Source organism: Ambystoma mexicanum, chromosome 4p, assembly GCF_040938575.1.
Source record: "Ambystoma mexicanum isolate Mex_15411 chromosome 4p, UKY_AmexF1_1, whole genome shotgun sequence".
Lineage (NCBI taxonomy): Eukaryota > Metazoa > Chordata > Amphibia > Caudata > Ambystomatidae > Ambystoma > Ambystoma mexicanum.
This window is the reverse complement of record NC_090927.1, coordinates 507879350-507904995: the sequence shown is the minus strand read 5'-3', so window position 1 is coordinate 507904995 and position 25646 is coordinate 507879350. Positions and strand designations below refer to the sequence as shown.

The 25646-nt window shown below is 46.0% G+C and overlaps 1 protein-coding gene across 1 annotated transcript in view; it reads left to right on the top strand.

Moving 5' to 3' along the window:
- Nucleotides 1-25646, top strand: part of COLEC11 (collectin subfamily member 11) — a 215340-nt gene that overhangs the window by 21338 nt on the left and 168356 nt on the right. The window contains exon 2 of the mRNA XM_069606024.1: nucleotides 15822-15893. Coding sequence (XP_069462125.1) covers nucleotides 15822-15893 — 72 coding nt within the window. The remainder of the gene's footprint in view (nucleotides 1-15821; nucleotides 15894-25646) is intronic.

Below are 25646 nucleotides of genomic sequence, written 5' to 3'. Positions count from 1 at the left end.
GTCTCTGATCATTCAATTTATTTTACAAATGACTTAAGGTGACTATGGGATGTCATTATGCACAAAGAAAATATCCCTGGCAACCAAGTAAATGTGTTAGGGATTACAAAGAGTATATGTATTAATGTAGGACTCTTGGTAAGATTGTGTCATTGTTAATATAGTCCAAACAATTTGCTCTTATGAATATTAAGCAGTGGATAACAATTTTATATGAGGTTTTATTGTGTGAAAGGTTATATTTTAGAATATCACAGAGGAAGGTTACATTTTAACCATAAATGTAAATTACCAACCACCATACCCCAAACCAGGTATGGCTTAAAATGAAACTCCCTCAGGATGGTATTTCATCATAATTGGGTAGTTTTGGAGCAGAGGTGCGCATGTTAAATGCAGCCTCTACACTGCAGTGACTGTGCTGTTATACCAGCTGTCAGACAGGGCATCTGTGACCTCTACCTTCTCTGTGTCACTGAAGAGCAGGTGCTGCACATCAGGATACTGATGCAGCAGGGCACACGTGTATACTATGCCATTGGCATGGAGTTTGATGAGCCTTTCTGAGATGGGTTTGCCCACATAATTTTAATGTTAAAAATAAAATAACAAAGCTAGGGCTTTTACACTCTTTCCAAATGGCAATCCTACACAACAATGTGCAAAGTATTACAGTGTGACGTTAATGAAACAGGTTATAAAAGGCATTGGGCCTCATTACGACCCAGGCGGTAGGGGGTTAACGGCGCCGGTAGAGTTGCCGGCGCTGTTAACCCCCTACCAACCTCATTACGAGGTCTGCGTTACCCACTAAGGACGCCTGGTTAAACCAGGCGTCCTTAGCGGGTCCCGCGAGCAGACCAGGATGCTAACAACGGGCCTGTCATTAATGGGCCCGTTGTTAGCATCCTCCCCATTCCCATTGAGCCCTGTGGGGGCTCAAATGGGAATGGGGATGTACCAGGTCCGGGTTCCTTGAATGGGGAAATACCCGGCCCTCCAATGTCGGAATGGCCTGGTATTTCCCCATTCAAGGAACCCGGATCCGGTACCCGGTATGGGGGTAGCCATGCCACTAAAAGCGGCATGGCTACCTCCATACTCGGAATGAGGCCCATAGACTTGATTACAAATGACACAATAACAGTGAGAAATTATTGAAGTGGCTAACTATAGGGTTAAACTAGTATGCAAATTACAACAGAGTGTGAATCATTGACAAGTTATCAGAGAGTTAAACAATGTGCATATTATCTAGGGATAAATAGGTATTCAGAGTATCACAGTGTGTAATCCATGTAGTACATATCCGAGTTTTGTGGTTTTGTGTTGTCTCCTACCGGATCGTTTTGCAATGCAGGTGGAATAGCACTTTTGAAAAGGGTGGCGATAATAGGATAGGAGAGAGCCGGAGAAATAGCAAACAGGTGTCACCCACAGCTAATGTTCCTCGTCAGCTGCCTAGGTCCTGTCTATGCTTGTCATGTAGAGATATGCCTGCGTCACGTGACCCAGTGTTGGCTATTACCGAGAAACATGGCAGTAGGTGCTGGATAAGTGTGGTGATAGTGTTCATCTGGTGGGTAAGGCAGCAAAAGGACAAAGGGTAGATCCCAAAGGAAAGAAGCCAGTGAATGGCAAGTTAAATGAAATATTGGCAGCAACGTCTGAAGATTATCTGCTTCCTGCAGTGACTGGGAGCCAAAGCCAGCCAATCACAAGAGCTGAGGCTGTGGTTACTGAGAAAGGGTTGTGTTAGCGGTTGGTGAGGAGCCATAAGGGTAAATGGAGGGTCCTAAATATGTTAATAAAATACTGGCAGAATGGTCATGTAAAAGTGTTTAGGCTATAGTATATATTTTTTATCAATGTTCTTTTCCATAGGTGATATGCTAGAAGTACACTTGTTCCAGTGTGTAAATTTATGTATTTCAGGATGTTTCTTATCTCTTTCTCTTCATGGTCCAATTCCTCTTTGTTCTGTATTCTACTTTGTCAAATGAATGTGTATGTTTTCTGAGTATCGGGTAATTCTGCATCTGAAGTCTCATTGCTGGGTGAGGCAGCAAAGGGACAAAAGGAAGACCGCAGAGGAAAGCAACCACTGAATGGTAAATGAACATGAAATTAAATGAAATGTAAATCAATACTGTCAGCAAGGTCAATAGATGATGTCCTTCCTGAGCAGTGAGTGGGAGAGAGGTGGGCATGGCTTTGCAGTGAAGGTCTTGGGTCTACGAAGGTCATTGACAAGAACCTAAGCAATGGTCCGGGCAAGGTCTGTAATTGGGTTGTTAGGTGGTTGAGGAGGCAATGAGATAAAGGGACGGCTCCATAAAAAGGTGGCACCAAACTGAAGTCTCCTTACTGTGTGGATAAACAAAAGCAGCCAGAAGAAGCATTTAAACACTTTTATTTATGTAACAGAGCTGTTGCCTCTCTGCCTAACCATCAACCTTAGAACGTTCAGTAAGGCATGCTGGTCTCGAGGAAATGAAAACCAACCTGAGCCAACCAGATGCAACACAACGTCCTCTTTTCCATTAACAACAACATATTGGAACAGGAACTTTAGTACATACATAATCCTTGAATTTCATAGGTGGATCCCTTAACATGGATCTTGATCTTCCTCTGGATTGCATTACATGTTTTGTACTCTCCTCATATTGCACACTCTCACTGTTGCTCCCTTGTACTTGATTCTCCTCGACAACTGGAGTATGCTTCTAATCATTCTCTCTATGGTCTTCCACCAAATCCTGCCATGAACCACTCATTCCATTCTTCCAGGCACTTTTTCCACCATGACTTGATGTGGTCCCATTCATGTTCCATCTATCCCCATTTTCCAAATGTACACACATTCCTCTACACTTTTGGGATTTGAAAATCTTGACAATCCCTTTACCGTTTTTCTGGGTTACTCTACTTTGACCCAATCTCCCTTTTGTATTCCAAGTATTTTAGCACCTCGTTTGTCATCATTATACCTTTTCTGCTCATTTGTTTATCTTGTACTCTCTCACGTAATTCTCTTTTAATTCCTTCATCCCATTTGTATTGTCTTCCTTCATCTCTCACCCATCCTGGACACAATCCATAGCAAGGCAATCTTCTATGCATTAATTGGAAGGGAGTTATATCGGTTACAGTGTGGGGAGTAATTCAGTTAGAAACAATGAACCTAACCAGCTCTCCCTTGAAGTTCCAGTCATTCTGAACACACATCTGGACCAATTCTTTCAATCTCCTAATAAATCTTTCAATCATGCCATTAGAATGTGGGTGATATTAGGAAGTACGCACATGTTCCACATTATGTTCATTCATGAATTCCACCATCTCCCTATATTCAAATTGTACCCTGTTATCTGACACTATTTTCTCTGGTGCACCTGCATTAGCAAACAGTTTCTCTTAAATAATCATCACATTCATGGTATTCACCTCTCTCAAGGGTTGAACAACAGGCCACTTAGAATAGTAATCCATCACACACACCAAGTAGTTGCAATCCTCTGGTACTACTTGGAATAGACCTACTATGTCTATTGCTATTTTCTTCCACAGACCTGCTGGTCAATCCTCAGCGATCATAGGACTCACTCTTATAGTAAGCACTGTGTCACTATTTTGACATGGCACACACAGCCTCACCACATTTTCTATCTCTGAATCCATACTCGGCCACCAAAAATCTGCTCTAATTCCTCTCTTTGTAGCCGATATACACAAATAGCCTTAATGCACAACTCTGATTAATCTTGCCTCAAGGACATAGGGGGAATCAACGCCTCTCCTCTCGCAACACATTCTCCTTGAACACAAATTTCGTCAGCAATTTTCTTCATTGATCTCAATTCACCTCTCAGTTAACACCTCATCCTTCCTTCCTTCTTCACAGCATTCATCTGTTGAAATCGCATTTCACCTAGCCACCCTACTTCTATACCTATTTGCTCTTCATTATCTATCCATGCAACTTCAAATTCATCTTCAACTATATCATCAGTTACATCCATTGGTAATGTAGACAGACAATCAGGCTGTACATTACCCCTTCAATGTATGTATTCTGTTTTGAACTTATATCCTTGAAATTTGAACACTAATCTCTGCAGTCTCGCAGTTAGGTTGATCCCGCCTCCTGCTGCCAATGCATGTAAAAACGGCTTATGATCTGTCTTAATTGTAAATTCAGTCCCCCACAAAAGCATTCTGAAATGCTCCATTGCCCATGTACAGGTGAGAGCCTCTTTTTCAATTACTGAAAAACTTCTGTTCACCTTCAGTCAATGTTCTAGATGCATGTTACCACTCGTAACCGACAATTATCCTTTGCGATACGGTTGCACCCAAACCGTAACTACTCACATCCACACCAAACACACATCTTTTCCCACTCTTAAATTTTTGAGCGGTAAGGCCACTTTAATTTCCACCTTAATGTCTTGAAAACATTTTTCTTCCACTTCAGTACACTCAAACACTGTACCTTTCCTGAGAAATTTCTTCAAAGGTTCTGTTTTGTGTGCAAAAAGTTCCACAAATATAGAATAAACTCTATCAAGCCCAGAAATGACATGAACTGCTCTACATTCGCCAGAGCTGGTGCTCCTTCTTTGGTGTCTGTGTGACTCTGTTTTGGTTTGATACCTTCTCCCAAAATTCTTCCCCCTTAACACCAAACTTACACTTTTCACCTTTAAGGGTCATGCCACTTCTTTAAAAAATTTCTAATACTGCATTCAGAATACAGTTGTGTTCTTGCTCATTCTCACCGTAAATCAATACATCATGCTAAAATGCCATCACTCCACATATCCCCTTGAATGATTATGCACGATTGTCTGAAACACTGAAGAGGCATTCACCAAACCAAACGGCATCCTCTTAAATTGATACAGACCATTAGGTGTTATTAAAACTGTTAGTGGTTTTGAGTTCTTGTGTAATTTCACCCGATTATATGTACTCGTCATATCCAAGGTGCTGAAAACTCTTGCCTCACCCAATAACGTTATCATGTCTTGCAAATTTGGTAGAGGATGACAATCAGCCACCACACATTCATTCACATTCCTCAAGTCCACACATAACCTGACCCGTCCATCTGATGTTCGTCTCAATACAACAGGAGAAACCCATTCTGCACACTCAATGGGTTCAATTATTTCATCTTTTACCATTTCCTCTTATAGTAGGTCCAAATATTTCTGCACTATAATTGGTAGCTTGCACACCGTGTTCCTTACAGGCACCGCACACTCCTTCCATTTTATCTCATGCTCAAATTTACTGAAAATGCTCATCTCTTTCTTGAATAATCTTGGATATGCATCAAGTATTCCTTGTGTTTTTCTTGCTCCTATACACAACCCTTGATCTTCTTCCCCAGGATGTAACCTCATCTGTAACTCTCCCTGCTGAATCCATCCCAGTATGGATGCTCCTGAGCTCACCATATGCACTTTAGCTTGCGTTTTCCTGCAGTTATGTTCAATGTCACTTAGTATATATAAATGTCAATCTTACCACCTTCATTACTTCCTGGATGAATATCAGGTTTAAACACTTAACACTCCCCAGAGATGTCCTTCAAGTCCGCTAACCTCAATATGGTGTACTTTGAACACAAATCTGCCGTAACTCTCTTCATGTTTCCATCAAATGAAACCGAACACCAAGGTCTTTCACAATCGTCCAGTACTAGACCTCCATTCACCATCAAAACGTAATCAGCATCACCATCTTCCCTACTAACTACACTGCCTTCGATATAATGTGCCTTGTTTTTATTCCTCACATCCAAGAAAAAATTACCTTTGCGACCATAATTTAAACAGTCTTTTTCCAAAGCTGGGCAATCTGTGTTGTTAGCAAGTTGATCTCCCATTCTGCACCTAAAACAATGTCTCTTGTCACTCCGATGTCAGTGACCATATGATCTCTGTGTACATCCCTTCTTCCGCTTTCCATCACCTTCTTTACGGGCCCAAAATCATACAAGTCATCTTTCTTCTCTCCTTCAAGAGCTTTAATGCTTAACTCTGATGGTTCAATACTCCTGGCAATCTCTAATGTAGAATGTAAATCAGGATTTGCTTCCGTCCAAAGTCTCTCTCTAATTTTCTTGTCATGCAATACTTGACAAGGAGTTATTTTTTCAAAATCACACTTTGCATCCAGACCTCATAATGCTTCCACTTAGTCATCACTACCTGCTCCTGACATCTGTTTTCTTGAATAGAAATTGTAACCGTTCTAGAACGATATTAGTTTTCTCTGCTAATCGTTCCTCTAATTTTAACATCCATATTGTAAATAGATCTTTATCTTCTTCCTCCCAGATCTGGAGGTGTTTCATTAGCCTCACTGCTTCCACTCCTATCACAGTCTTCAATAATGACAATTTCTTTGAAGATCTCAACTCTTCTCCATCCTGAGCATCCAAGTAGGCTGCAAACAGTTCTCTCCAGAATTCCCACTTTATGCTGGGATTTCCTGGAGAAGGTATAAAATTGAATAGGCCTTTGTACAGACATATTAAAATGTCTTCTCACGTATACTCTGTTCTCCTCCATTTTATATTTAAGTATTTGTCCTTTATTCTTTATTTTCACTTGTCATCCCTTTGATTTCCTGTATATATACTTTGCTTCTCCTTCATTTGTTTCTTATTTTTTTGAATATTTTGTATACTTTATATTTGTATTTTAGCAACAACCAGGCAAACACAAACACAAAGTCCTACCCAACATGTGTCAACAATGGTAAGGCTCAAAACTTAAGCGACATCAATACTACATAAAACATCATCAGTCTGCTATTGAAATCAAGTATTGAACACATGGGCCCCATACCTCCGGGGGGCGGGCATGCAACGGTAGAGTTTGTATGAAAGCAGACTCAGTGTCATGATAATAAGCAATATCCTGTAGCCACCCCTGAAATCTAGGTGGACGACCCCTCCCCCATGCCATGGCCACACTCCTGCATGCTTACACTAGTAATAGGCCAGCTAAGCGTCTCCTCACAGGCTGCAAAGCTCTTGTGCATCCCAGCAGGGCTAGAGTGGGCTCCGCTACAAGTGGTTCGCCTATAATCGGGGTGCTTTTTGCTAATACTTCTGACCAGAATTCAATGACCGGTGGGCATTCCAATGCCAAGTGGAGAAACCCCGCCGGGGCAAATCCACACCTCCCACATTCAGCAGTGGTCGCGGGGTAGTGTTTATGGAGCTTGGGTGGGGTGTGGTAAACCTGTTGTAGGTAACTGAAATGAATTTGCTTGTACTTGGCATTCAGGGACACTTTCTGAGTCTGTTTTCAGCGTGTACCCCCAGTCTTCATCACTGATGGTTTCCCCAGGGCTGTCTCCCATCGCCTATGCGGCCCCTTTACCTCCCATGGCAGTTCTGACATCAAGCCCTTGTTGATTCCTGAAACCAGGCGACCCTCTCCTCGTGATTGGATCACCCCATGTAAGAGTGGCCAGGCCGAGGGTTGCCCAGGGAATGATGTGAGGAGCCCATTGAGCATGTGTCGGAGTCTAAAATATATGAAAGTATCCAGCGCTGAGCTGCCTCCCCGTTCTCTTGCCTGTTGGACCGTGAGAAGCTCCCTTTTCCGACAGCCAGCTAGTGCACTATTGCCCAGTCAAATGCATTCAGAATATCTACATTGGGGCCGTAGGAGTTCAGCAGGGCCACCGAGACACCCTCAAGGACCCCATGGACCAGGAGAGCCCTCCCTTCGTCGTCACTCACTGCTGAGATCAGGTGAAACTTGATGCCCCTGCCGATCAGTATGGGAACCCCCCTTGCATAAGAGAAGTAAGAAGAGAAGTATCTGTGACATCCCCAATTGGCGCCCTACTTGCACTCAGAGGCGGGGGTAAGGTGGGTTTCCTGGATAATGGCCACTTCAATCCAGTGCCGTCTAAGGTACTGTTTGACCTTACAGATCTTTGCGGGGCTGTGACCCCATTAATATTCCATGTTGCTACTCAGTATGCCAACAGTCACCTGGGTATCTAAGCATTGGGAGGGGGAGAACCATGCCCGCCCACCCTTCCCCTTGTTTCCAGTGAAGGCTGCCCACCCCATATGATATAGTGGCGAGATGCTCTGGCAAGAATCGGACTTCCAACAACCTGAACAAACCCTAACCCCTTCCCTGCCCCTGATAGTTCCCCACTACTCCCCCTTGCAGCCCTCTCCCCCCTGTCCTCACCCCCAGCTCCTCCACCCTCACAGGCAACCCCCAACCCGCCCGTTGGTCCCACCCCACCGAACCATCAACCAAAGCATTGCCGTGCACGGGGTGCTAGTGCCCGGCCAAGCCTGTGCGCCCCCCCCACCAAATGGTGGTGTATAAATGAACGGAGGCAAACTAGTTAAAGATTATGGTGGTGACATGCATCACTGTTCATGTAGCTTCCTCCCTGCTATGTCCTCTGGACCTCATCATCCCGGGTCTCTCCGGTCACCCCGGTCGTATCCTCGATCGTCCGCATGAGGTCTTGGGTTGTTGCAGGGGGAGTGTCCACCAATCTCGTCCAGAAAAGAGCTTGCTGCCTCCAGTAATGTAAAGAACTGTGTTCTCCCCCCATGCTGGATCCAGACTTTTGCCAGGAACAACATAGAGTATTGGATGCTGTAGCCTCTCAGCCATCTCTTGACCCCCGCAAAGGAGCGCCGCAAGGCCTGCACCGCCGCAGAGAAGTCTGGGTATTTGTGAATTTTATCCCAGTCGTACTGCATGTCACCTTTTGTCCTGGCCAATGGTAGGATCATGTCCCGGTCCCTGTAGTTGAGAAGGCGTGCAATGATTGGATGGGGGGCTGCTCTGGGTATCGGCCGGGATGATGGTATATGGTGGGCTCCCTCCACCACAAAGAGTGGTGACAGCTCAGGTCCACTGAAGAGCTCCCTGCATAGGACCTCAAAGAACTCCTCAATATTAAGCTGGCCGTGTCATTCTCTGACTTCCACCAGGCGTATGTTGTTTTGGCAGGCTCTTCCTTCGAGATCTTCATTTTTGGCCACCACTGCCTAGACTTGCACTTCGAGGGTTGAGACTCTGGCAACCAGCGACGCCGAGCCTTCCTCCAGTCCGGATGCTCTATGTTCCACTTCGTCCAGGCAGTCAGCGTGTTTGTCCAATCGATGTTGGAGCAGATCCACTTAGGAGGAGAGTGAATCTAGCTTAGAGTCAAGCCCCTCTATGCCAGCCTTGAGGTCGAGCAATGTCTCCATGATGTCTGCCTCCGGAATCATGGCAGAGCCTCCTGTCATTTCTTCTGCAGGTTCCAGTGCCTCCACCCGCTGTTGTGACCTGGAGGTCTTGGAGGAAGCCCCCCTTGAAGGTCAGTTTTCACTGGGTTTTATCTGCCTTGCCCATATCGCGGGAGGACCGCCTCGGCTCTCTGGTGGTGGAGGGTCAGTAGAGAATGTTCCAGTTGCAGCTCAGGGTTTGATAAAGCTATGGGTCCCAACTGGGGGCCGTCACTGCCTGCGGCATGGTCCAGGTTACCCACTGCGCCGCCTACTCCATGATATGCTTGTTTCGAGCGCTCTGATAGGGCTTGAGCGGTATTTCTTTGGTGGGGCTCACAGAGTTGCAGGGCCTGTTACTAGCCCAATGGCACCGCCTCGGGTGACCAGAGAAGGGGGCCGCCGGGGCACCCTCCTATTTCAGGAGGGGGGTGACACCACGCCCTGTTTGTCCGATGTGTGCCTGGGAGCAACAGTAGAGTATTGTGCAGCAGGTTCCACAGGATCAAGAGGCCCCTCGCCGGCACTCAGGTAAGGTTTCAAGCGAGACTTAAACAGTCAAGCCAGCCCCTTATTCCAGGTAAGAGGGCCACACGACATGCCTCAAGGTCGGGTGTACAGCTGGGGGCCCCCTACGTGTATCAGTGGGTGTCTGAAAGGGTCTTCTGCACAGGCGGAGGCTTCATGCAAGTCTATTCACTGATCTCAGTGTCGCCTCTGCGCCTGCTCCTGAGTCTGCTGATGCTGCAACTCACCTGGGCTTATCTCACCCACCAGTCCCAGGTCCAGGTCAGTGCCTCACCATCCACCGCTTCAAGGCCTCAGGGTACAACTGCCTGGCACGGGAGATGGGGGGGTATCGCAGGTCAACAGTGCTCACCGCTGGGGCCTTCTTCTGGTTCTATGCCATCCCGTTTGTTCAGCCTAAGCATACTGCCATGCGGGAACAGGCTCCATTCTGTCACTGCTTCCTAAGTGTGGATATGGCTTTGTGTAGTGCAGCCTCTGCACCACGGCACCCACCAGCTGGGCCCGCTATCAGGGCCGTGCTCCTATACCTCCAAGGAGCCCAGCTTGAGCATCAGACTCTGGAGGCAGGCTCCCAACTGCCTCTGCCTCTGGGCTAAGTCTCTCCGCTGTTCGGGCTTCAGTGCCGGTCTGAGTCTCCCCCCCCATGGCTGGGGGGTGCCTCTTGGAGCAACTCCGGGTGGGATGAGCCCACCGGTCTCCTGGTGCCCCCTCCTCCTCTCACCTTCACCGCCTGTATCTTAAGGTGGGCTCCGTCACCGGTCTCGTGGTGGGCTCCCTAAAGCCGCTGCTGCCGGGCCAGTCTGGAATCGGTCTGTTGCTCCGCACCCCTGCTTCCTCTCGGGTCGGGCTACGGCCACCTCCGGTTCTCCTCCACCCCAGCTGCACACCGTCTCCCCGGAGCAGTCACCGCATCTCACCTAGCCCCCTTCGCGCCTTCACCGTTGGTGGCCCAGCAGGACTAGCATAGGGGAGCGGCAGGACTCCCGGTCACACCGGGCCGGCCCTCCCAGGCAGGGACCTCCAGGGAATTCTAACACACTGTCGGTGAGGTTTATGTTGCCTCAGAAGCAGCTATTACATCAGGATATTCCAGAGCCCCGCACAGAGCTCACAGGGAGACCGCCATCATGGTCGGGCTCCCTAGCCCCCCCCCTCGCTTCTTCTTATTTAGTCACAACTAGAATGCCCACTAGCTGCTCCATTTATTTTTCATCTGACCCTCTCCCCCTCCAAACGTTTTTCTTACTGACCAAATAATGCGGCAGCTCACAGAGTTAATTTTTCCTTCAGTTCTCAATGCAGATGAAGAGGTAGGTTGGAACACGTTTGAGTGCAGAACAGCATGCAGAAACACAGCTCAGTTTCCCCATCCAACCTGCCCTGCAGTCCTGAAGCTCGTTGCACTTGTGGGGACAAAGAAAAGCCACCAGAAAAAGTATTTAAACACATTTATTATGTAATTATGGAGCAGAGCGAGAGAGGTAGCCGGAGTAAACAGAAGTGTTGCATCGCTGCCTAATCGTCAACCATAGAATGCTCAGTGACTCGTGCTGGTCTTGAGGAAATGGGAACCAGCGCGAGCCAAGGATGCTACACTTACACTGGAGCTTCTCACTAAATCAGAATTACAACCTGAATTCTGCTTTGGTCAGAAGGCGCATCATGAGTCACACCCACCTAGCAAAAAGCTACCCATAAAATCACAAAATGGCAGCCTTGAGAGCCACAAAGATTCGGCCTGCTGAGAACTGCATTTCTGAAAATGTATCACCTGCACCACTCTGCACCTTTCATACTACCCTTAAACAACTCAAAAATGTTCTTGTCAGGAGAATGCATATTTGCAAGTGCAGAGCATTTATCAAATCTTGGTTCATGTGATCACTGACAGAGGGTTCTAGTTGAATTAATTGTTGCTAGTGTGGATTAAAAAATGAAAATCTGTTTCTGTTTTTATTCTGTTTGGTTTAGATTTGGATGGGACACTGAGCATGACTGACTTCAAATGGGTATTGAACCAAAATGGTGCCCAATGGATTCGAAGAGATAACTGGGTGAAAGAGGCGGAAGCTGCAATCCTAATCAAACATTATTTTATTTTCATTATTATTTAGTAAGAAACAGTACAAAAATAGTTCATTAAAATATTATTAATACTTCTATTTCATTCATTCATACCCAATTCATACTGCTCACTTCTATCATTCTAAGGCAGTTTATCAATAGAAGCCAATTTCGCATATGAAGCTTCTGTTCCAATACTTTTAATTTCCAAATTTCTTGCTAATGGTGATATATCCACTAGTACTATAAGTCCACATTACAAACATCATCAACTATAGGTGTCCCACATTTTTGTCCATTTCACATAGGACTTCCAACATGTAATAGTTTTGACTCAACAAAATCCAGTTAATTTCCTCCAGATATTTGTCTGTCTTCTTCAGGATATGTGAACAGTAAGTCACTTTCTAAATGGGGACACACACTTTAGATTAAGGATTTTTACACAATTATCCCCCCTCCCCCATTGGGATCATGACTATGCTTAGGTTGTTGTTTCTGAACTACTTTTCAGTATTTGAGAGTGACAAAAACATGAAAGTGATTGACTCTCTGAGGGGTTCAGATGTGTTCTGGAGGACTTCCAGGTCTGTCATTTGTTTTTCAACAGAACACAATTCAATAAACAGGTCAGCCATATCTTTCTTCATATTCTTGACATCGATCTTGATGGTGATTGTGGTATCTTTTTTTAACTCCATGCAATTCCTGAGTAAAAGAATTAGCAATAGCTTTACTTTGTTCTGTGCATTGTTCTTGGCGGTTTGTGACAAGTCATCAGATTTGTGTTTTTTCTACCTGTGGAAGATGTTTGTTCTGTGAATTTCCTTATGGAAAACCTTAGCGGAATTACCCTATACTATTCTTCATTCATAGATTTCAACATTTTGTAATTAAGTTTGTTTTTTTATCCCCTTTGGGTTTAGTGATATTGCTAATTCCTTATTGACTCAGTATGTAAGGAACAGCCCTTTTTTATTTCTTCAATTCATGTTAACATTTTTATTTTGCCTCACTGTGAGATATGTTTCTTTTAGAGCTATTTGGTTTTATTTGCACTACATGAGCCCCTTCTAACGGGATTGTGTGTTGAGCTTGCTTAGGGATATTTCTGCTCTGTTCGTCAGTAGCAGCCTCTATTGGCTAATTGTTTACTTCTTCTTTTCATTCGCTTTCTCAATCACGTTGCTTCGATTTTTTATTAAAAAATGTATTCAATATGCCTGGTACATGTAACATACATGAAGTTGTTGTACTATCTTGAATTTAGCACCACAATAAAACCTTATTGACAGAAGAGCATGCCTTCACAATTACATATTGATTGCATCAATAAGGTAGTCTGATTTAAATATGCTGCTGTATTTGTGATAGGTTAAAAGTTCATAGTTTCTATGGAAATTGTGGCAAATAATCTTAGATTTAGAAGACATGAAGTAATGGCAATGACCCTCATTACGAGTGTGGCGGTCCGGAATCAAGAGTGCCAGTAGCAAGTTACCAGCACCCAGTCCAGCCTGCCACACTACAAGTCTGCGGGCGGGGGCCGTTGCAGCACAGAGTTATCATGGAAGCACTGGCACCATTAGCAACGGTGCCAGTGCTTCCATCTGCCCACTCCCATGAAGTCCTATGGGGCTCCATGGGAATGGGGATTAACATTTACCCGCATCTGACCTCCCGATCCACTGGGACTTGTAATGTCCCTGTGGCACCAGGAAATCATGCGCCGGTAAAGTGTTGCGAGACCGGCTGCAACCTGCCGGAAGCACAGTCATGGTTACCGCCGGACTCGTAACGAGGCTCAATGTGTTTAGAATTAGTTTCTGAATCCAAATAAACCCTCTAAAGTTTTACAATTATGATGTTATTGTTAATGCTATCTTCTATGAAATTGACCCTACAAATATAGCCATGCCCTGTTTATCAGGGGTTTTTGGGTAGGCTGTATAGGAGGTAGACTAAGTAGGAAAGTGTTACAGACAGAACAAGGAAGGCTTCCTTGGCTCACCCAATGGTAGCCTAGATTGAACAATCAAAGCTAATTTCTCAGGAGTGAAGTGATGAGAACAAGAATAAGGGTCATCCCATGGAATGGAGTGATGTCCACAGCAGACTATATTTCAAATACATTATCACTGTTAAAGTTAAACAATAGGAATTCTTAAGGTGGAGGCATTTGAATTCTCCTAACATTTTGGTTCAACCACCTGAAAATGATTGGCAACAGTCTAAACATGGCTTAATGCAGTCAGTATTCAGGGAATGGAAACCCAGGGATGAGGGACGCTGAAACACCCCCCACTCACCCGCATTGCAGGGCTTCTTAAGAGTACACTTAGTAGCCGGGAGATTGCTAATTTTCTGAGTGGGAGATGGTTCTGATGTCTGTTATCTAAGCCTGCAGGGGCTGTGAACAGATAAGACCAGTTCGAATGGATGACTGCAATGAAATTAAATCTATATCTGGAGCGATTTCCTGGGAAGAAGTTTCAACATGGTGGCATCTCTGATTGGGTGGCTGCCAAAATGTTTAAATGAATACAACACAATCTCGACTTGGTGCTCCCACACTATCACTAAAAATCACAGAAAACTTCATGATTTAATGCCAAGGTGCCAGAATAAGGCCAAGATGGCAGAACTTGCCTTGTCACATATACGAAACCCCATGCCCTCTGGATATCCAGTCACTGCGCTCACCCTGATCATGGAGAAATGCCTAATGGGTATCAGTGTTCTTGCAGAACATAGGGTTTCGATCAGAAAGTCTAAACTCAGAGCTTCATGCTTTCAAGGTCATGAGCACCATTACATTGGGAATTATTATAGACATGAAGTTATTATTCTCAGATTAAAATTAATACATTTAGCTGATTGTAACTTTTCTGAAAGTGTGTTATCTCTCTCTTTCTCTCTCGTTCTCTCTTAATGCCAGTTGACACAGAACCACAGCAGCAAATTCCCACTAGATTTTCAGTGAAAAGAACCTGTCTTAATCTTAATGTTTTTAGATGATTTGCACATGAAAAGACCTTGCATGCAAATCAACTTGTGCCTTTGCATCGTTGAGTGAGTGAAATAAACTTGCTCCAGTGCAAGCAGAGTTCAGTCTTCTGGGACCTGCTGGGTCCCTAAACATAGAAGGGCGGCTCTTGGCCGCCTGTTACACCAGGCCCCACTTGTTTCCTCGATTCCATGATTTTGGGCATATTTATTTTTCTCACCCCAGACTGTGTAGTAATTCGGACCCACTGGTTTGAGGGCGGAGGGCCAGAATTGCATACAGTTTGACCGTAGGCAAATCTAGCTCTGCCTGCCCATTGCCTGCTACAGGTGTTGGCTCCTGCCAGGAAACAAATCACTGATGGATTGAGTTTGTGTCTGTGATGGTTGATACCTACCACCTGGGGGCAGTCCCACATATCACCAGGAGGTAGAGATGAGTCATTTGTGTAATATAGGCAAAGCTCTTCAAGAGACTACTTACCAATCCCTGTGATATTGTTCAGAGACAGTACATTCAGTTTTGTTTTTACATTCTACAGTTTTCCTAACTTGAACTTAAAGGAATTTATGGAATTTAATTTAAAATAATTAAATTGTTGGCTGCTTTTACATTCACATTCTACAGTTTTCCTAATTTTAACGTAAAGGAATTTATGGAATTTAATTTAAAATAATTAAATTGTTGGCCGCTTTGGGACAGGACCAAACATTCCTATTTGTAGTTTTACTGTAACATCTATTTTAGTAAATGTTTCAGCTCCAGTTGAGAAATCCTTTTTGCTGTTTTATGTAAATTATAATATTCAAATCTATTTTGTAATATAAACAACAGAGATTAGTCTGTGTTTTAGCCCAGTTAAATGTGTAAAACTAACTTTTGATGATGATATTCTATGAGAAGTAAAACTGACGTACTATTTATTTTTTATTTTTCTAGGAGATGCTGGAGAGAAGGGAGACAAGGGTGCTCCAGGAAGACCTGGTAGGGTTGGCCCTTCGGGAGAAAAAGGTAATGTTTGCCCTGGAATGTGTGCACATATACTTAGAAAATGAACCCCCAACCCGTTTATTTATTTATTGGGTATTTATAATGCGCCTATACACAATGTCATTCAAGGTGCAACAAGGCAAGAGGGTGGGGGAACAGGGAGGACAAAACAAAAAACAATCCTACTAGGACTTCTGACATTCGGAATGTGCAAGTGCAGGAAGAGAAGTTCAGGGGAGGGAGGAGGGGAGTGCTGGTAGGGCAGAGGGCTTGTGAGAAAAGCGAGTGCTAGTGGAGGACCGGTGGACAGAGCCAGGGGAAAACAGAGTGCAGGGGTAGGAGTTCCACAAGTTAAGCGCGAGGTAAGGGGCTGGAAGGGTGCAGGCCCAGGCAGGCTAGTGTGCGGGGGGAAAGCAGCCCGGAAGGGCAAGTGTAGATTGAGGGGGGTGGGGTGGGTCAGGGGAGACCAAGTGCAGGGGTAGACTCGAATAGGGGGGGCCTTGTGCCCTGGAAGACTCTGAAGGAACAAGGCAGCCAGTCAACAGGCAGACAGGGAAATTAGCAGGGAAGGGAAAGAGGGAAGGAAGAAGAGAAAAGGAAGGTCTCGAGAAGCTTTTGGAACTGAAGGAGACTTAGCTCAAGTATGAGAAAGGCAGGGAGGCCATTCCAGAGGGAGTTACCTGTGGAGGAGAGAGATATGCCCCCCACTCTCTGCTTGGAAATGCGTCTGATCTGTAGAAAGTTAGAGCTAGATGACCAAAGGGCTCTAGCAGGGAGGCATTTAGGGAGAGAAAGTTGGATGTAGCAGGATCCCAGACCGCAGAAAGCCTTGTGAATGATGCAGAGGATCTTGAACATGATCCTTGCAGCAACCAGAAGCCAGTGGAGAGACTTTAGGGCTGGAGAGATGTGGTCCCTGGGCTTGAGGCCAAGTATAAGCCTCATAGTCATGTTCTGGATAAGTTGATGGGGGTGAAGGGAGGAGTTAGGCAGATTGAGGAAGATGCTGTTGCAGAAGTCCAGCCAGAAATTGAGTTTCTGGGGCAAGGTGAGCAAAGGGAGATTGCCTCTGAGGAGGTGCAGCTGAAAGTGGGCCTTCTTGGCAAGGTCCATGATTTGAGGAGAGAAGGAGAGGGAGGAGTCGAAGATGACACCAAGGCTTTTTGCCTCACTGGAGGGCTGCCAGAGTGTGGGAGGGAAAGGGAGCAGGGGTCCAATGAGAAGGATCTCTGTCTTAATGGCATCAAGGCAGAGATTGTTAGCAGTGCACCATGCCTGAATAGCAGACAGGCAGTCAGGAATGAAAGAGGAAGAGGAGGCGGCAGAGGAGGGAAGCTTGAAGGAGAGCTGTGTGTCATCAGCATAACAACGGAAGTAAGGAGAGAAGGTGGAGATCAAATGGGCTAGATGGGCAATGTGGATGTTGAAAAGCTAAGGCGAGAGGATAGGATGGACACCGAACGTGGAGAGTGAAATGGTGGAGAGAAAAGGGCCTAGTTGAAAATAGGAAGGTCGGTCTGAGAGGAGGAAGGTCAGCCAGTCCAGAGCCAGGTTCATGATGCCATGGAGAAGGTGTTTCCTCCAAAGTTTCTTTTCTGGTGTGTCCTGTTTGTATTTGGATGTCGGTGCTAGGTCTTAAGTCTCTTCTCGGGTTTCCATGTGATAATATCCCTGCAAAACTGTCGCCATACAAGAATGGCACGGTTTTTTGCTGCAATATTACACAATGGGACCTCCCCCGGAGCCCCCACATGTTTTTAAATGGAGCTGGTGACACCCTGCCACTCCTGCTCTCATTTTCCCCATATATAATATCCCCCTAAATAATGTTGCCTATGCCGTTTCCCGGGGACTATATGTATGGCAACATTATTTAAGGAGATAGTATTAACTTATACCCTTCTCGTTGGCTTCAGGTGATTTTTGGTTGGATGTATGTAATGATTTATGAGCAATGCATAGGGCTTTGAAGTTGATACATTTCTTTATTGATAGCCAATGTAGGCTTCCTAGGGCCGTGTGATGTGTCCTCTTCTGTTTAGTCCCAGGAGTAGTCTTACTGCAGTTTTTTGGATGCAGTGTTTTTTTTGGTGAGGCGTTCGGGCATGCCTGGGTAGAAATACCAAATAAATAATTGTGAGGGTTCTGTGTGTGAAATTGAGGTGAGGGAGGATCCCTTTTATTAATCATAGGAGGAAGAACAATCTTTTTGTATTTGTATTTTATTTGTGTTTTATAAAGCGCCTTAATCCAAAGTGCTGAACATTTTAAAACAGAATACAGTCCAATAAAAATGGTTAAACAGTTAAACAATCAAATCCAGATAGCATTCCTTCAGGGATGTTGAAGAAAGTGAGTTTTCAAAGAAGCACGAAAGAGAGAGTAAACAGTGATAGATCGAAGTGAGAGTAGAGGAGCATTGCAGTTGAGGGGAGCAAGAAGCTGTAAGGATCAGAAGCAAGACTGGGCCCAAGGAGGACGAGGAACCACAAGTCTAAAAAGAGAAGAAGACCGAAGAGAACGGGTCGGAGCATAGAAAGATAAAAGCACAGTGAGGTAATTAGGCGTAAGTCCATAGAGGGATTTAAAGACGAGGCAAAGAAAGTGAATTTTGACTTGAGAATGGAAGGGCAGCCAACCAAGTGTAGCAAGAGAGGAGGAAATAGAGTCTCAATAGGGAAGAAGACAAAGTAAACAAATAGAAGAGTTAAAGACTGGCTTAAGTGTAGCAAGGCGAGAACTTAGAAGACCAAAGAGAGTAGTAGAACAGTAGAAAAGTCGAGAGAAGATCAATGAGGAAATTAGAAGTTTAGATGCCTGGAAAGTGAGAAAGGGGCGAGCTTTACGGATATTATGAAGTTGGAAATGACATGAACGGTAGGTTAGAGAAATGTGGTGAGAGAAGGAACGATTGGAATCAAAGTGAAGACCAAGATTACGAGCAGTAGTAGAAACTGGAAGATTAGAGGGAGGGAAGGATATGAACTGGGGTGGAGGATGGGGGGAAGTGTGTTGTCAGGGAAGAACAGTACCTCAGTCTTTCCTTTGTTATGAGTGAGGAAGTGAGATGTCATGATGCCTACCTCCAAGGAGCTAGGTCCGACCCAGCAACCCCAGAGGCAGGCATCATTCCCCCCGGGGAAGTGCCAGCGGCCCAAGCTGGGGCCCTTTGGACGCAGTCCTGGCGCCTTAGGCGCCAGGCACATGTTGGACCCCTGTCCTGGCGCCTTAGGCGCCAGGCTCATAAAGCTAGACATGTGTTCAAGTGTTTTAATGTGCACTTACCTGATGCAGACCATGCTGCTACATCCAGGCCCTCTTGAGGCCTGAATGGAACTACTTTACCTGTGGGACTACTTTCCACCTGGGTGTGGTCGGGGAAGGATACATACCTGATCGGTGGAAGGATACATACCTGGAACTTCTTCCAAAGCTATTTAAACCACGCCCGATCAGCAACTCACGCTTCACGTTGTTCTGCTTCTCGCAGCTGGACGCTCACCGTGTCAGCTCCTGCATCTGGACTTCAGCCACGCCGGTCTGCATCCTGGGTCGCCTGCAAAGGGAGATAAGAGAGAATTGGGGAGAAAGAAGACCTTACCAGCTAAAGCTGCATCACGGAGACATCACACCGACGATCCTGAAAGGGAAGACATCATTTTAAAAGCATTTCGCTTCGATCGCTGCAGCGCTGCATTTCACTCACCTTTCCTGGGCGCCTCCATCTTCAGCAGCGATCATCCGGATCCGCACCCACTTCTCAGAGCCTAGAGAGAAAAAGACAAGAAAACAAGGTGAGAGAAGGAAGGGAATAGGAAAGGCTCAGTTTCCTTCTAAGACTTACCTGTTGGTTCATCCCATTTCATTTCGGGTCCTGCCGCTTCCTGGCATTCCGGACCCCGGCCCCTATGGGGAAAAAAGACAAAGACTTTGAATGAGCGAATGCAAAGACATTACCTGAACGCTCATCCAGAACTTACCTGTCATTTACTGGAACTGCACGTTTCACTTCGGGTCGGCGTCATATCTCCGGCATTCCGAACCCCGGCCCCTAAGGGGAAAAAGACATAAGCATTAGCGCTTGCTGCAATAAGACAATGAACATTATTATCAAGCTTGAACTTTTGAACTTGCAACAGAACTCTTACAGCGCCTCACCTGAATAGTCAAGCTTATTTTGAACTCCCATCAAACCTCAATCCAGTGAAGTAACTGGGTTTCAACGCGCCCCTGCATCAGAAGCAGGATGGAGAACTCATCCTTCCAGACCCTAAGGTGAGACTTCACGGGGAATCGTGGAAGGGTATCGTGGAGGGTTGGAAGGGAGTGGGAGGCTTGAGCATTATTCCGTCAGTAGGTAATACTCCCTTTTCACGCACAGGGGAATATTCCTGCGAACCAGAAAAGCCAGAGTAGAGGGGCCCTTCCTGTCCATCTTCAGAGTCCTGCGCTTCACCATTGAAGAAGCATCAGCACTCGAAGCCAGACCTGCGCCCCGTGGGAATCAGGTGAGCGTGACATAACGCGAAGCCTACCCACAATTTCCCACCCGGGCGCTATGGAGACTTCCGAGACAGATCAGCTGGCCCAGCTTTTGGGGCAATTACGGGCAGAAGTGCACTCAGCCCGCCAGGAGACTAACGCTCTCAAAAGAGAACTGATCCTATCAAAGGAAAGAACAGATGACCTGGCCAAAAGGTTACTGCAGGCCCAGGCAGGGCACACTCCTTTACCTAATCCCGGAGGTACTTCCACATCAATGGGTTTGAATAACCCGGTACAAATCAATCTACCTGGACACATGCCTTTGGCCCCGCCTGAACGTTTTGCGGGGGATCCCAAGAAATATGCCGTCTTTATGAACCAATGTCGTTTACACTTTCTATGCAGACCCGGGGCCTTCCCAAACGACCAGACCAAGGTAGCCTTTATACTATCTTACCTCAGTGGCAGTGCTGCCGATTGGTCTATTCCATTGGTAAATCAGGATGATCCCATTCTCCAGGATTTTCAGGGCTTCCAGGCCAGCATGGAAAGACTGTTTGCTCGACACTCTCAAGGACAGGCCCTTGATAACGAACTGCTATCCTTACGACAAGGTAATCAGGATCTCCTGTCCTATGTTGCCACCTTTAATAGACTGGTTGTGGAAACTGGATGGCCAGAAAACAAAAGGTTCACATTGTTTCATTGAGGCCTGCGCGGAGAGCTTAAGGATGTTCTAGCTCAGATTGTAAATCTACCCCAGGTCTGCGCAGACTACATAGACTTGGTGGTTCAACTTGATCACAGACTTCAAAATAGAAAAGCAGATCGGTTCAAGTACGAAACCCGAGTACCGATCAAAACCCACGCTAACTCCAAGAGTCCCGACGTATCCGAACCTATGCAAATCGGCGGTGTTAAAGGACCATTAACGCAGAAGGAACGAGAGAGAAGGCGGCAAATGCAACTTTGTCTGTATTGCGGGACTTCCGGTCACTTTCTTCGAAATTGTCCGGTTAAACCACCTAAGAAGGTGGTTGGAGCCACTGATAACGATTTGTTGACACCTGATTCGGGAAACGACCTAGCCCGACAAGCGTAGGGGTCCGCTTGCCGAGCTTGAAAACAAACTCTTTGACCTCGCATTTTGTCATGCCAATGGTGCTCGTGGACCCAAAACAGCCTCAGCAGTTGCATGCTATAAAAGCATACATCGACAGTGGAGCTATTGGAAATTACATAGACCGTGAGTTATGGGTCTAGCCTCAGCAACTTCCACCCCTGTACAGCTACCGTCAGAATACCAAGAATTCCAAGACGTTTTTCAGAAGGAACAGGCTAACACGTTACCTCCCCATCGGTCTTATGATTGCCAAATCGATCTGGTACCCAATGCTCAACTACCTTGTAGTAGGATTTATGCTCTTACGGAACCTGAGAACCTGCATTTGCGTCAGTATTTAGATCAGTACCTAGCCAATGGTTTTATTCGCCCGTCCAAGTCTCCTGTCTCCTCAGCTCTGTTCTTCGTGCCGAAAAAAGAGGGCGACCTCAGAACATGTATAGACTATCGCGCCCTAAATCAAATAACGATTAAGAATCGTTATCCTCTGCCCCTGATCCCTGAGCTTATCGACCAGGTCAAAGACGCTTGTGTGTACACCAAGTTAGATCTCCGAGGAGCTTATCACCTGGTGCGTATAAAAGAAGGCGACGAATGGAAGACTGCATTCCGCACCAAATTTGGGCTCTTCGAATATCAGTTGATGCCCTTCGGTTTGTGCAATGCACCTGCCGCCTTTCAGTACTTTATGAATGATGTTCTTCGGGAACTTATCGATGTCTGTGTCATTGTTTATATTGACGACATCCTGGTGTACTCTTCTTCAGAATCTGATCACAGAAAACATGTTAGGGCAGATCTTGAGAGATTGCGCCAGCACAGACTATTTGCAAAGCTCGAAAAATGCGTTTTTCATACCACAGAAGTTGAGTTTCTCGGATTCATCCTGACACCTCAAGGAGTCCGAATGGACTCGCGAAAGGTGGACGCCATCCTCAAAGGGCCATCTCCTAGCTCGGCGAAGGGAGTTCAGAGCATGCTCGGCTTCGCCAATTTCTATCGAAGATTCATCCCGGAATTTTCCCGAACAGTCCAACGCATCACAGCTCTCCTAAAGAAAAACAAACGCTTTGAATGGACTCTTGAGGCCGAACAAGCCTTTCAGGACCTGAAAACCAAATTCACCTCTGAACCTGTATTGAAGCACCCGCACCCAGATCTCCCTTACATTGTGGAAACCGACGCATCCAGTTCGGCCATGGGAGCTGTCCTGTCGCAAAGAGACCCAGAAACTAACCAACTACACCCTGTGGCCTTTTGGTCCAGGAAATTTTCTCCTCCTGAAATTAACTACGCAATTACTGACAAAGAGTTACTGGCTATTAAATCTGCTTTCAAGGCTTGGCGTCACTACCTTCTCGGGGCAATACACACCATCACTGTAATTAAGGACCACAGATATTTACAGTATTTAAAGACGGCCAAAACTCAATCTTCACGACAACTCCGATGGGCTCTAGTCTTTGCGGAATTTGATTTTGTAATTACCTATCGCCCTGGCTGCAAGAATGGTAAAGCGGACGCCTTATCCCGGATTGGCATGGAAGAACCCAATTCGAGTTTAGAACCTGTGCCAATCATACCTGAACAAAGAATCGTAGGCCTAACTTCATTGCAAACAATTGAGGACATCAAAACGCAAGTAAAACAACTTCTAGACTCTTCAGCCTTACTGGAATGGAGTCAAAAGGGTCCTCATTACACCGTTAAGGATGATTTACCCTACTTCCAGGAGCGGTTGTTTCTGCCAAGCAAAGAATTGCAAGAACTTGTTATTGCCCATCATCATGAATCATTAATGGAAGGACACCCTGGTATCACTAAAACGGAGGAAAAAATCAAACGCCACTTCTGGTGGCCTTCTTGGAGAAAAGACATAAAGTCTTTTGTATTGTCTTGCGGAATTTGCGCCCAAAACAAGGGTCAAAAGAAAAGGCCAGCCGGCCTACTTCAACCCTTGGATATTCCACCGGCACCATGGCACACCTTGTCAATGGACTTTATAACTGACCTGCCTCCTTGTTCTGGTTACAACACTATCCTTGTGATTGTGGATCTATTCTCCAAAATGGCCCACTTTATCCCTTTAAAAGGCTTGCCTTCAGCTTCCACCTTGGCCATGGAATTTCTGGAGAATATAGTTCGCATACATGGTTTCCCTTCCATATTAGTCTCGGATCGTGGAAGTCAATTTATCTCCCATTTTTGGAAGAAGTGTTGCCAACTAGCACAAATAGATGTGTGGTTATCCACCAGCCACCACCCCCAGACCGACGGACAAACCGAGAGAACCAATCAGACTCTCGAGCAATATCTTCGGTGCATGTTACACCAATCCGAGTTAAATTGGAAAGACATCCTTTGGATCGCAGAATATGCATACAACAATTCAGTGCATTCTGGAACCGGACAAACTCCTTTTTATACTTTGTATGGTCACCATCCTTGGACCTCTGACCTAGATCCACCTCTGACCCTGGAAATGCCCGCAGTAAATCATCTGCATTCCACAATAACCCGAGCCTTCAAATAAGCTGCAACTCATTTACAGCAAGCCAAGAAAAAGTATAAAGAAAACGCTGATTTGCACAGAAGTAAAACTCCTCCTTACCAAGTAGGAGACCAGGTATGGCTAGCAACGAAACATTTACCCCTCAAGGGCCCGCGAACCTTCAATCCCAGATTCATAGGACCTTATCCCATCAAGGCTATAATCAATCCCGTGGCCTTTAAACTGGATTTACTGTCTAACATGCGTATTCATCCAGTTTTTCATGCATCACTTTTGAAGCCAGTACAACCAGGGACCCGACTGTCCAAGCCTCCAGACCCAGTTCAAATTGAGGGGGAATTAGAATTCGAAGTTAAAGACATTTTAGACTCCAAGGTGTTAAAGTCAAAACTCTTCTATCTTGTTGACTGGAAGGGATATGGACCTCAGGAGAGGTCGTGGGAGCCTAGTAACCATGTTCACGCACCTCGATTAATACAAAGGTTCCACCGGAGATTTCTGAACAAGCCAAAACCCCCGGAGAGAACAACCTTGGGAGGGGCCTTGAGGGGGGGTACTGTCATGATGCCTACCTCCAAGGAGCCAGGTCCGACCCAGCAACCCCAGAGGCAGGCATCATTCCCCCCAGGGAAGTGCCAGCGGGCCCAAGCTGGGGCCCTTTGGACACAGTCCTGGCGCCTTAGGCGCCAGGCTCATGTTAGACCCCTTTCCTGGCGCCTTAGGCGCCAGGCTCATAAAGCTAGACATGTGTTCAAGTGTTTTAATGTGCACTTACCTGATGCAGACCATGCTGCTACATCCAGGCCCTCTTGAGGCCTGAATGGAACTACTTTACCTGTGGGACTACTTTCCACCTGGGTGTGGTCGGGGAAGGATACATACCTGATCGGTGGAAGGATACATACCTGGAACTTCTTCCAAAGCTATTTAAACCACGCCCGATCAGCAACTCACGCTTCGCGTTGTTCTGCTCCTCGCAGCTGGACGCTCACCGTGTCAGCTCCTGCATCTGGACTTCAGCCACGCCTGTCAGCATCCTGGGTCGCCTGCAAAGGGAGATAAGAGAGAATTGGAGAGAAAGAAGACCTTACCAGCTAAAGCTGCATCACGGAGACATCACACCGACGATCCTGAAAGGGAAGACATCATTTTAAAAGCATTTCGCTTCGATCGCTGCAGCGCTGCATTTCACTCACCTTTCCTGGGCGCCTCCATCTTCAGCAGCGATCATCCGGATCCGCACCCACTTCTCAGAGCCTAGAGAGAAAAAGACAAGAAAACAAGGTGAGAGAAGGAAGGGAATAGGAAAGGCTCAGTTTCCTTCTAAGACTTACCTGTTGGGTCATCCCATTTCATTTCGGGTCCTGCCGCTTCCTGGCATTCCGGACCCCGGCCCCTATGGGGAAAAAAGACAAAGGGCCTCATTACGACCCTTGCGGAAATGGAAAAATGATGGCGGAAATGCAATACCGCCATCGAACACCGCTCGTTGCGATCATGACCCGTCACCGTAAAGTACGATGCCATTAGCGACACCGCAGTGAACGGCAACGCTAACTGCACCAAGTACGCGCACGCGCGCCTTGCAAAACCGGAATCACCGCCATGGCGCAACGGTACGCGAATTCTGACCCTAGCGGACATGTACTGAACG